Raw genomic sequence first — 12,053 nt, forward strand, 5'->3', positions numbered from 1 at the left:
TCCAAATGTTAAAAAATGTAAAAAATATTTCAAAAAAATATTTTATGTGAAACAAATAAAACCTAATACTTAAAAATTATATTTAATTTTTCAAAAAATTAAATATTGAAAAAAAAAAGTGTGTGTATATATGAAATGAATCTCCAGCGGATCCAAATCCAATTCGAGGCGGGGCGGAGCCAGTTTAAAACCGTTTTTTCAAGTGGGCTTAACCCGGCCCAATAATAGAACTTATTGAGCCCAGTGATTGAGACCGAGGAATGAAGATAGAAAGCCAGGAAGGAACAGATCAAAATTCTGTTTAGAAACGAAAATCCTTGGAGAAGAGAATATCTACTTCGTCCCAACAGAAACACAGAAATCGAATTCAACTATGAATCTTTATGCTCACGACCTCTCTCTTTTCGACTTTGCCAATTTCTCTGATCCCGTCATCGACTCCATCTCCTTCTCTGACCACCATGGTCTCCCCAGTTCATCTTCATCGCCCAATTCCTTGATCCTTGGATATCATGATAAAGATGAGCATGATGATACGAGTAATGCGGATCAAATCAATGATAAATTAGTTATTCCCAAGCCTAAGAGCCCGCCAAGGCACCGCCATGATGGTACCTCTCCTCTGCCTTTGGGGATGGACTGGAGTCTCCCTCCTCGCAAATGGGTATGTGTTTAATTTTGGATTTTTTTTTTTTTACCTGATGGGATATTGAATAGTTCATCTATGGTTGTGTGGATTGCTTTGTTCGCTTGATTATTGCTGGTGTTAAGCTGTAATTTATGTGGATTTTTTTTAATAGTAGCAGATTGTAGTATCTTAAATATTGTAGCATTTATCACTTATGTGACATTTGTTGGAATTTAGAATTAAGACTGTGTTTTCGCCCTTAAAAACTGTGGTTTTTAGAGGCGTATAGCAGAGTGCAAGCAGAAGAAAATTTTTGGTGATAGCTCGAACCTGAAATTTATAATATGTGCTTGTAACTTAATGCGAACATTGGTCTAATCTTTTATTCTTGGTTACCTTAAGCTTCTAGTGATTCAGAGGTCTTCGGGAGGGAGGGCTGTTGGGGTGGTTTGGGGGTAGGAGCAGATTAATTATTTTAAACTTGGATAGTGCTTATGCAGATCTGCTTAAGACGATATCAGTGGTTGAATGATTTAGAAATATATAATTTGATTTTAACAAAAACATGTATTCACATAGGCTTTCATTCCGTAGGTCTTATTTTATAATATATTCTAGCATTCAATGTAGGATGGACGGGATACTATTTGGCCACATGATCCTCATACTGGATGGAGTTACTGTGTTACAGTTCCTTCTTGGATTCTTCTACCAAAGTCAAGAGGTTCAGATCCTGTTGCGGTAGGCTTTTTCTCAACATTGTATTCATTTGTTTGTTGTCAAATTAAGCCCCTTTACAAATTTATCTTTAATTTTCTCTTTGGAAGCTATAAAATTTTCTTATGAACTTTCTCATGTGGATCCAATTCCAGTAACAACAGTAGACTAAGGGATTTTGACTTTACATGTTTGGTTGATTGAACGATCAAATTTAATTATGTTGTTGGCGACATTGTATCTTATAGCGTCATTTTTTTTTATTAAATCAGTTTATGATGGTTATCTTTTACAAATTTCTGTTGTAAGTTGTAACATTCATCAAGGACACTGCAGTTTTACAGAGTCCAAGTTGGTATACAATCGCCAGAAGGGATATCCACCACTCGAGGGATTTTGCGAAGATATAGTGATTTCTTAAACCTACTTTCTGAAGTGAGTGAACTTTCAAGTTTACATTTGTTTTGCTAGGGTTTTAGTTTGCTCTTGAGTTACTGTTTTTGGTGCAAGTGTACCATTCCCATCTCATTTGGTTAATTCATTTTTGCTATATTTTGTAGCTTAAAAAAGCATTTCCTGAGAAAACTCTGCCTCTAGCTCCTCCAAAGAAGATTTTGAGAAGGAAAAGCAGGACATTGCTGGAAGAGGTAGGGTTTTTTGTCCTCCTTATTTTTCTTCTTTATTTGGTTGTTTATGTTATGTTGATAGTCTAGAATTTAGAATCTTAAAGATCCCTAATTTATTGTTATCACTTTTTAAAATTTGCAATGGATTATATATGTAATTTTTTTTGAATTGGCTCTTTTAAATAGAAAGATTTTTGTCCATGCGTATGAAGAGAATTTGTGGTTTGAATTGCTGAATATCTCTCTTATGTTCTCTCTTTCTATTCCTTCACCCTCACCCTTACTGCCAAAGCACAAAAACAACAAAAGGAAAAAGAACAAACAAATAAACACATTGACACAGACACAGACAAAAAACATGACATATGGATGTGTATACTGCCATTTCCTTTGCTAGCAGTTCCAAATTACATGTCAAAAAGGATATATCCATGCGTTTAGCTATTTCCAAGGACTTAAGGGACCTCAAGGGATCTATGGAGCAGCTTCTGCTTCTTCTTCTTCTTCTTCTTCTTCACCTTCACTATTTAATTTGCTCCTTTAGTTTTCCTTTCATCCTTTGTGAACTTTATTTATGTGGGTTGTCCTCCTTCTCTTTTTCTTCTGTGAACTAATGATGTATTTAAAACTTCACAATTTTGATTATACTTTGAGCAATCATTTATTTATTTTTATACTTTGAGCAATCATTTATTTATTTTTTCTCCACTCATTTATTTACTCCCAAAAAAATGGCATCTTACATGATGGTTTTGCTGACATTGAGTAGCATGCATATTCTCTTCTGAATCTAACTTTGAATTCTTCCCTGTTAAATTATGATAATGATATTCTCAAAATGATTAGTATCTTGCAGCGAAGATGTTCTTTGGAGGATTGGATGGAAAAGCTATTATCAGATATTGATGTATCTAGAAGTGCTCCCGTTGGAACGTTTCTTGAACTAGAAGCTGCTGCTAGGTTATGTAGGTGTTTCTTGATACATCTTCAAAATAACCTCACATTATCTTGTTGAAACTTTGATCTTCAATCTTTAGTGTTATATATATATATATATATATATATATATATTCATATTCATATTCATATACACATTCAATTATTGGCTTTACCTGGCATATTTGAGAATGAGACTTGGATATGGGTTTGACTCTGAAACATAGAATTAGTTTAAAATCTATAAAAATTTTAGAAAAGAGGCAAGTTGATGCTGAAGAAAACAAGAATCAAGAGAAATAAATTCTCAAGACACAAAAGAGAAACAAGTTCTCTAGAGGAACTAGTTCTCATTATTTTTACTAATTCTCAGTGATAGTCAATAATGATATCTCTTTGATAAAAATACCAAAATAACATAGGTATAGACTAGAAATCCTACTATTATTAGGATTAAGAAACCCTAAATAAGAAAAGCCTAATCAAATACTAATTAGGAATGGAAAACTAATTAAACTTCCTAAATAATAATAGAATTTCTAGATAATATAAACTTCCTAATTAATAGTAATCTAATTTTCCTAATTTTAGGATGAAAACATAAATTAAAATAATTCTTCTTCCTTGACTGCATCACAAGTTCAACTATCTGGTCACAAATTCTTATCTTTATTGGTACTCTTAAGTGAACTCAAGTGACATTTTAAAGTGGCATTTTAAAGAGTATAATTAAGTAAATGATAACACTTTTCAAATTGAGATGTGGTTGGCATTCTTTTCAGTTTTTGATAATGCAAATCAACAAAACATAGATGCAAATGCTTCTGCCAGCAACATAGTTCCAGCAGCTCTATTACAAGCCAACTCAGATGTTTCTGTGTTGGATTGTAGTTTGTCAATCGCATCAGATAATGGCAATGATTCTCCTGAGATATCAGAGTTTGGAACTCCTAGGACTGCAAAAGACAGCATTGTTGATTTGGGCATGGAGACTTCAACTTCTGAACAAAATGTAACTGATCCTATGGAAACAACTGTTAAATATGGTATATTTAACAAGAAATCTATCATGGGGAACCTTGAAAATTTTTCATGGCGGAAAATGCGTACTGGAAGAGAGAAAAATATTGTAAATGGAGATAAACTTGCTGAGAACATATCTAGAGTTGCATCTTTTCTTGGGGATGGAAATGAACCTTTGCATGGACTAGAATATCAGAGATTGGATGGCCATGTCCGTAGATTATCAACAGAAAGTATTGGGAGTGACTTAAGTTCTTTAAGGGTGGGTAATTTGTTTGGTGATGATTGCCTTGACCTTATGGAGGGTGCTGAAACTCACAAAATAAATGATGCTCCTGTAAGCTTAAATTCACAGTTCCCGAGGGACATACTAGTTGCCCTTCTATCAGATGAGCGCCATAAGTTGAGTAGGGTTCTTAACACCATGCAACAGAGACTAGCTACAGCTAAAACAGACATGGAGGACCTAATAGCCAGATTAAATCAAGAAGTTGCTGTTAGGCAATTTCTGACAACAAAGGTATGCTTGACCACTTTCTTAGCTTCATAGGAAACTTGGATTTTTATTTGTCTAAGCATTGTAATATTGTTCATTTATGCTGACCATGATTGTTAAAGACACTGCAGTTTCAAACTTTCAATACCGTGGCTATAACTAATTTAGAGTTTTTTTTTTTTTGGTGAAGGTTAAAGATTTGGAAGTGGATCTTGAGACTACTAGGAATAATTGTAAAGAAAACATGCAGCAAGCTGTTTTGATTGAAAGGGAAAGATTTACTCAGATGCAATGGGATGTGGAAGAACTCCGTAGGCAGTGTTTAGAGATGGAGCTGAAACTGAAATCTGAACAGGTTTATTTTTGACTAGTAACTTTTTTTCTATATTTTTTATGATGATATTAGTGAATAATGTTCGAGAACATTCCAGGATGAAAGGGCGCGTGCTGAGTCTGCAAAAGTTTCTATCATTCAGGAGAATGAAATGTTGCTGCAGCAGTTGAATGTTGCTAGAGAAGAGCTTGAAGAGTTGCATAAGCATCAGGAAGAGTTGGAGCTGAAGTCAAAAGCAGATGTAAAGCTTCTTGTTAAGGAGGTGAAAACTCTTCGGAGTTCTCAGTCAGATATGAAACAGGAGCTTAGCCGTTTGATGAAAGAAAAAATAGAAATAGAGGTATTTTATCACTTTTCTTTTGCACTTTCTTGGTATTATTTATTTTAAATTGCTGTGTAATAGATACGAGGTCATCACAGCATGTCATGCCTCTCTTTCTCTCTATCTCATGTAAAATTGCAAAATGCATTAAATGGGAGATATCTAAAGGAGTTGGACTAAAATTAGGAAAAGCAACTAACTCATGGTTAAAATTTACTCCCGCATTTAAAGAAAGTGAAAAGGCCAAATTATACTCTACTTGATTTTTGCCTTGTTGCAAAGTGAAATCAAAGCGAAAATTTCAATGGTAAGAGTTTAGAAGGATTTAAGTTCAAGATAGCTAAAAGAAACATGAACATTGTGGCTGGAGAAGTTTTATACTTTACTGATTTTGATTCATTTTTATTTTATTTTTTTTTTTTGGGAGGGGCTTTTTATACATATAATGGTTGTAATGGCCAAATGACAACCATCACTATTACATTAATGGCTTTTATATGTACAGAAAATTCACCTGTACATACTCCTCTTTTCCTAACATTAGACAACGTCGTTTGTGCTGCCAGTGGCATGTTTTATGAAAATTATAATTATCTAATGGTAAGTCCAATGTTAGGGAAAGAAAGCAAGTGCCAAAAAAGAGCAGGAGTACTGCAGCAACTAATAGAGAGTTGTAGTTTTTCCTTATCATGGGAGAGTAAATTTAACAGGTTTCTCTAGAAGATGGCATCTATTTAATTTCACTTAGCGCTAGCTGAGGCATCTTCTTGCTGGTTGTTTTATTGGAATTAAATTTTGTTGCGAAAAGTTCTATAAATTTCTTGGTGTTATATGTCTGATTTCAGAGGGGTCTTCAAAAGGAAAAGCAAAGAATGCAAGTTGTGACTGCTGCTAATGTTAAGTTGTTGCACGAATGTGAAATTCTTCGCAGTAGACTTGAAGAATGTAGTGTTAATTTCCTCGTTGAAGAGGAAGATAAACTGATTGTGGACACTTCTTCGCCATCTGATGCCATGGATTTGTTAACAACATCTGATAATCGAATTGGACTTCTTCTTGCAGAGGTAAATTCCATGTTTTCCCTTTTACCCAAGAATGAAGAAGTCTTGGCACCTGGAGTCTGTTTTGTGCATAATGATATTTAGGAAACTCATTATAGAATTTTGTTTGGACTAAGTTCCATTTGCTGTTTTCTTTTAAATGAATTTACTTGTGTGTTTCTTTTGTAATTTTAACATTCTATTCCTGTATGTATTTGTATTTTTATATGATATGTTTTGAATTTGTGTGCATGTCCATGTGCATAGTCAATTATTTGGTAATAATCATATTCCCACAGGCTTGACAGATGGCATATGGTTAAACTATTATCTGAGTCTTTGTTTTTCATGCATTCTTGCTTTCATGGCTAGGGAGGAAAAGATAGAGATAGAGATTTGAATTTTAAATGTGCATGATTCAGGATGTATGCCATTAATTAGATTTGCTAATGGCCAATGAGAAGTAGGAACATTTTGTGCCCAATCGAAGAGTACTTCAGTTTCAACTATTCTCTATTGTATTGTTTTTAATCATGTGAATGGTTAATTTCTTGACAATCTTAATCTTAATTTCTGTCAGTCTGAACATTTGTGTCAGAAATTTGAGGAATGGTATGAAGATATCTCTGAGAGTAATTCTCTATGAAAAACAGTGATCAATTTCACGAGGATCATGGACTAGTAAAATTGAAATATTCCTTTTGTGAATGGGTTCACCCTCATTCCTTCTGATGTTATAATACTATGGACTACTTGTTGAATATGTTTCTGCCGTTTCATTTTCATGCATACTTCTGTCCTTTTACCATCTTTTTTCTCATTATCTTGGTGTGTATTAACTCCAATTTTATGTGTTCCATGAACATGAACAGGCACAGCTCCTTGCACAAGATGTAGAAAATTCCGTGGCAAGATTGGACGAAACTTGCAATACAAATGGCAGTGATAGAGTTGATGATGAGTTGAGGAAGTTGCTTACAGAAGTATTCGTTGATAATGCCAGATTGAGAATGCAAGTCAATTCAGTGATTCGCTGTGCTTTAAATGCACGTTTGAGGTCAGATGAAGATGAAGATGATGATGATGAGGAAAATCCCATGAGAAAAACAGTTCTAAGCAAGTTCTTGGAAAGATAATATGTAATTTTATGTAACCCATACATGTCAGTATAAACATGCAAAATTATAGCCATGTACTTGATAGTTCATGCCATGATGTAAATGCAGCAGACGTTGTCCATAATTTTGTATTTTCATACGTATATCATAAGAATAAATTGATTTATATGTGTACGTTACATACTGAAAATAAAAAAATCTCATGTAATACCTATTAAAATAAACCTGAATTCATATTATATGTTTGGTTCTTTGCCTGCTGAAACACATTTGCACTGTGGAAAACTATAAGCAGCAAGAATCCAAAGAAATAATCTCAGAAACAAGACAATGGAAAACAAATTTGCATGATTCCAATCTTTTAAATTTCGTTTTTGTGTTCGTTTGTTTTAAAAAAATATATATTTTTTCCACTTTTTTTTTTAAGTTAGTGAAATTAAATCAATTTTAGGAAAAATAATTATTTTTTAACAAAATTATTTTTCTTTTTATAAATTTTAATAATATGAAAACAGTTTATCATATATATAACATAAACACTAATAATATTTTCATGGAAAGCTTTTTCACAAACAGCCTTAATATATGAAAGATTTTCCAATCACGTAACCTGATTCGAGGATTCCGGCAGTACATGATTTTAATTGCTCAATCTAAACTCTGAAGTCCACTAGGGTTTAAACCACATAAAAGCTTTGGACATTCAACTCTTTGATATTCAAAACCTACAATTTCTGTCTTGGACAAAATGAACCGGACGGTTGTGGAAATCCCTGAGCAACTATCATTGAACAGATTAGGGAATTGCAAATGCAACAATTCTCAACGTCCCCACAATGCAAAATTCTAAAAAATATACATCTGCTGGAACACTGATTAAAAAACTCTCTATTTATGCTGGTATACCAGGGAAAAAAGCCAAATTGCATCAACCTTTAAGAAGCTAAACAGTCAGTAGCATTGTTTTGCTTATATGCCTGTTCCATGTTTGGTCCTCTCAAGCTTATGCTTAATTGGAACCCAATTCAGCTCAATAATGCAGTTCCGATCACACTCTACTTGTCCCCTCCTCCAAACATCCCCATCATGTCCTTGGCAGAACCCATTTGCTTCATCAAATTTTGCAGGCCACCCATGCCACCAATTTGCTTCAGCATCTGTGGAGGAAGGACTTTGCTCATGTGTTGTGCATTCATATTTCTGGACAAAGCACTCATTTCACCCTTCTTAGGAATCTTAAGTCCCTTCATTTTGCTCCAGATTTTGGCCAGACGCTTGTACTCCTCTAACATTTCCATCACTTCTCTAACCTGGCGGCCAGAACCCCGTGCTATCCTCATAATACGTGACTCATTCATAAGCTTAGGATTAGAACTATCCAACTCTGCAACAAATAACCAAATAAAGATTAAGAACAAACTAACAACTTTAACAAGAATGTATATTTTTGCCATACAAGAGGTAATATACAAAACATAAAGCATAAAATAGCTTTGACTTGCCTTCATTTGTCATTGAATCCATCATAGTCATATAACGCTTAATCTTTGCCTGGCTTTCCTTTTCACGACCTTTTGGCATTAATTCAGCACTAAATCCTGGCAGCATAGAAAATACCTACACAAAATACCCCGGGAATTTTCAACTAAAAGCCAGTAGTTCACTAATTATTAAATTTGTTACTATCACTGTCATTCATTTTCCTATCATACAACTATTTACAACGTTAACATAACAAGCTCTAGGTTCAATCTAACAGAACAGAAAGATGAGAACCTGGCCAATGGGACCCATTTTAAGTATGTTCTGGAACTGCTCATACATAATCCTCAAGGTAAAGTTTCCTTCTGAGAGTTTTTGCAGAAGCTCAGGCTGTTGATCCATAGGAACAACCTCATGAATTTTGTCCATGAATCCAGACCAGTCACCCATTCCTAGACGGAAGATTTAGGTTATTAGTCAAGGCTAAGTTAACCAAATCTAATCATAAGGATTTATGGAGGTTAGAAGAACACAGTCAAAGCAATTAGTGTCAAACTGATGGGAGATCAATACCTAACAGGCGACTAACAAAAGGTTTAACATCAAAAACTTCAAACTCATCCATATGCTCTCCTGTTCCAATAAATATAACAGGACTCTTTGTTGCCGCAACACTGCAGATGGTATGCAAAACAGAAATCAACATTACTACAATAGTTAAATGAGACAAAGCATCAATATAAATCTTAAAATGACACTATTAATTGTTAAAAACTATTATTTTCTTTCAGATAAATAAATTTCCTTCCAAGAAAATCGGAAAGCATGCTGCAAGATCATGAGAGAAATAAACCTTAACAAAAAAGTCTCAAAGCATTGGGTCTTCAGGAATATCAAACTCAAGGTAGTTAGAAACTAATTTCATGTCCTAAAGCATTTAACTCAATTAAAAACATTGATGAAAAGGCTACAATAATCACAAGAATACTTACGCACTAAGAGCACCACCACCCTTTGCATGACCATCCATTTTGGTAACAATCACAGCTCCAACTGCAACACTTTGCTTAAATGCTTGAGCTTGATCAAATGCAGCTTGACCAATGCTGCTATCCATAACAAATAAGACAAGATCTGGTTTCTGGAAGGGGAAAAAAAGATTTTAGCACCTCCAATGCCTATAAATCAATAAGAGCAGAAAATACCAGAAAATACCGTTGCTTCAGAAACTTGGCGCATTTCTTCAAAAAGAGCAGCTTCTTGTTTATGGCGCCCACTGGTATCAACAATTATAAGATCACAATTTTCCTTCTTGAATCTTTCCACTCCTTCAACAGCAATCTTCACAGGATCTGATTCCATATAACTGTGGGCAAGGGCCAAATATATTTGAAATTGTAAAATACAAATATAATCCATGACATTTATAATTTACGACTTAACTACCACTGCATCTCTGTCAAGGTTTGATATCACAACAGAAGGAAATTTGATGAAAATAAGTACCTTCCATAAAATGGAATTTTAGCTTTGGTAGCATTCTGTTTTAGTTGATCAAAAGCACCAGCTCTAAATGTATCAGCACAAACTAGAGCAGGTTTCCAACCTTTTTTCTGATGATAATATGCGTATTTAGTACATGTAGTGGTTTTTCCGGACCCTGAAAAAGTTTTAGAATATTGCATAGATCGGATAAATAAAACTAATCACCCCAATTCGCGATGAATTAGCATAATAATCCATGAAAAGAGAAAAGAACCAGTATGTAATACCTTGTAAACCAACAAACATAACTACACTAGTTTTCCCTTTCTTCGGGGTAAAAGATGGCTTCCCCGGATCCAACATTTTGCAGAGCTCGTTAAAAATAGCCTAAAATAGCACAAAAATCCAAAATTTTCAATCAAAATCTGCAAGTGCCCCAGAAATTGAATTTGAACAAATGAGTTTCCCTAGAATTGTAATTACCTGCTGGATGATTTTGCGCTTGTTGTGACCAGCAGCGAGATCATCGAGATTCACAATCTTCTTGATATTAGTCTGCATGTCGCGGACAAGCTTGAATTGTACATCGGATTGAAGCAAAGCTCGGGTGATCTCGTTGAGGCAGTCATTCAAAACCTTCTCGTCGATAATTGTGGCATTGCTCATCTGCTGGATTGCCCGGGATATGCTCCCTCCCAACTGTGCCAACACCATTTTCGAAAATTTTTACAAGATTCTCACAATTAGGGTTTCTGAGAGAGAAATTGGGGATTAGGTTTTTAGGAAATTGATATATAAGACTAGAAGAGGGAGGTAGAAATCCTGGAATCGATTAAAAAAGCAACGAGGCGTATTGCTTCTCATTCATGAAATTGATAGCCTGTAACTGTGAATGATGATGTATGTAAACGGCATGTCGTATTGAAAAAAAAAATTTTAAGTTACTAGAAAAAAAGGAAAAAGAAGTTGGATTTACAGTCAGTAAAGTGTTTCCAATTTTCCATAATAAGAGGAGGACATTTTGAAGAAAAATAGAAGACTTGAGGTAAGCAGATAATGGCAGTGGCAACCATGGCAAGGGTAGCTCCTAAGCTCTGCGACTCATACTCCTCGAATCACAAGCTTTTGTTAAAACCCACAAAAAAGAATCTCATGGGTTCCTCAAAGTTCTTCTTCCTCAATGCCCCGAATCTCTCATCAAATGCAACGAAAAAAGGACCGTATCATCCTATCCACGCCTCCAACTCTCCAAGAGAAGAAGAAAGTTCGAGCATGAATAACAGCAACACCATCTCTCAGGTCATTTCTCTCTCTCTCTCTCTCTCTCTCTAAGGATATATTGGGTAGAACATGCACGGTGATTCTTGATTTCTTGCCGAGGATTTTGTGTGTAGAATTGGTTGTCACTGGTAAAGAAAAGACATAACCAAAGATTGCTAGCGAAGAAGGAAAATTTATTTATATGTATTTAGGGAAGGGAAAGGGCAGAGGATAATGTATAACATTTTTATGTGAACAGGAGGACTTGAACTATTTGTGGAAACTAGGAGCTGGTTCTGTTGCTGCTGCAGCTCTGATAAAATATGGAAGCATCCTTTTTCCTGTAATAGCAAGACCCAATATCCTCCTAGCTTTGATTATGGTATCAACTCCTGTAATTCTTGCCATTGATTTTGATCCACCAAAGTCATAAAAAGTGAATGAATTCCATTTTCTTGTGTATTGGTACAGAATTATACTCTGAAACATTTTGGTATATTATTAAATGATTAGATATTTTCATTCATGAAGGGAAAATTTTGCAAATATGATCCTCCAGAAAGAAATTGAAACACGTAATTGCTAA

At 34.7% G+C, this 12,053-nt stretch overlaps 3 protein-coding genes across 3 annotated transcripts; 2 read left to right on the top strand and 1 right to left on the bottom strand.

Annotated features, from left to right (window-relative positions):
* Positions 1-248: 248 nt before the first annotated feature.
* Positions 249-7,364, top strand: LOC110634870 (PX domain-containing protein EREX). The gene is made up of 10 exons (XM_021784018.2): positions 249-664; positions 1,259-1,369; positions 1,682-1,780; positions 1,906-1,992; positions 2,828-2,936; positions 3,690-4,450; positions 4,617-4,781; positions 4,858-5,100; positions 5,928-6,146; positions 6,995-7,364. The coding sequence occupies exons 1-10, from the start codon at positions 374-376 to the stop codon at positions 7,256-7,258; spliced, it is 2,349 nt and encodes a 782-aa protein (XP_021639710.2). The 5' UTR covers positions 249-373; the 3' UTR covers positions 7,259-7,364.
* A 552-nt stretch (positions 7,365-7,916) lies between these two features.
* LOC110634863 (signal recognition particle subunit SRP54 2) lies at positions 7,917-11,022 on the bottom strand. Its single transcript, XM_021784010.2, has 9 exons — positions 10,691-11,022; positions 10,495-10,594; positions 10,229-10,382; positions 9,938-10,088; positions 9,715-9,863; positions 9,296-9,396; positions 9,017-9,174; positions 8,743-8,857; positions 7,917-8,624 (listed from the first exon to the last, which is right to left on the bottom strand). The coding sequence occupies exons 1-9, from the start codon at positions 10,919-10,921 to the stop codon at positions 8,296-8,298; spliced, it is 1,488 nt and encodes a 495-aa protein (XP_021639702.2). The 5' UTR covers positions 10,922-11,022; the 3' UTR covers positions 7,917-8,295.
* Positions 11,023-11,263: 241 nt separating this feature from the next.
* LOC110634864 (uncharacterized) lies at positions 11,264-12,013 on the top strand. Its single transcript, XM_021784012.2, has 2 exons — positions 11,264-11,506; positions 11,727-12,013. Exons 1-2 carry the CDS (start codon positions 11,264-11,266, stop codon positions 11,898-11,900), a joined length of 417 nt encoding a protein of 138 aa, XP_021639704.2. The 3' UTR covers positions 11,901-12,013.
* Positions 12,014-12,053: the final 40 nt, after the last annotated feature.

This window comes from Hevea brasiliensis, chromosome 1 (genome assembly GCF_030052815.1).
Source record: "Hevea brasiliensis isolate MT/VB/25A 57/8 chromosome 1, ASM3005281v1, whole genome shotgun sequence".
NCBI lineage: Eukaryota > Viridiplantae > Streptophyta > Magnoliopsida > Malpighiales > Euphorbiaceae > Hevea > Hevea brasiliensis.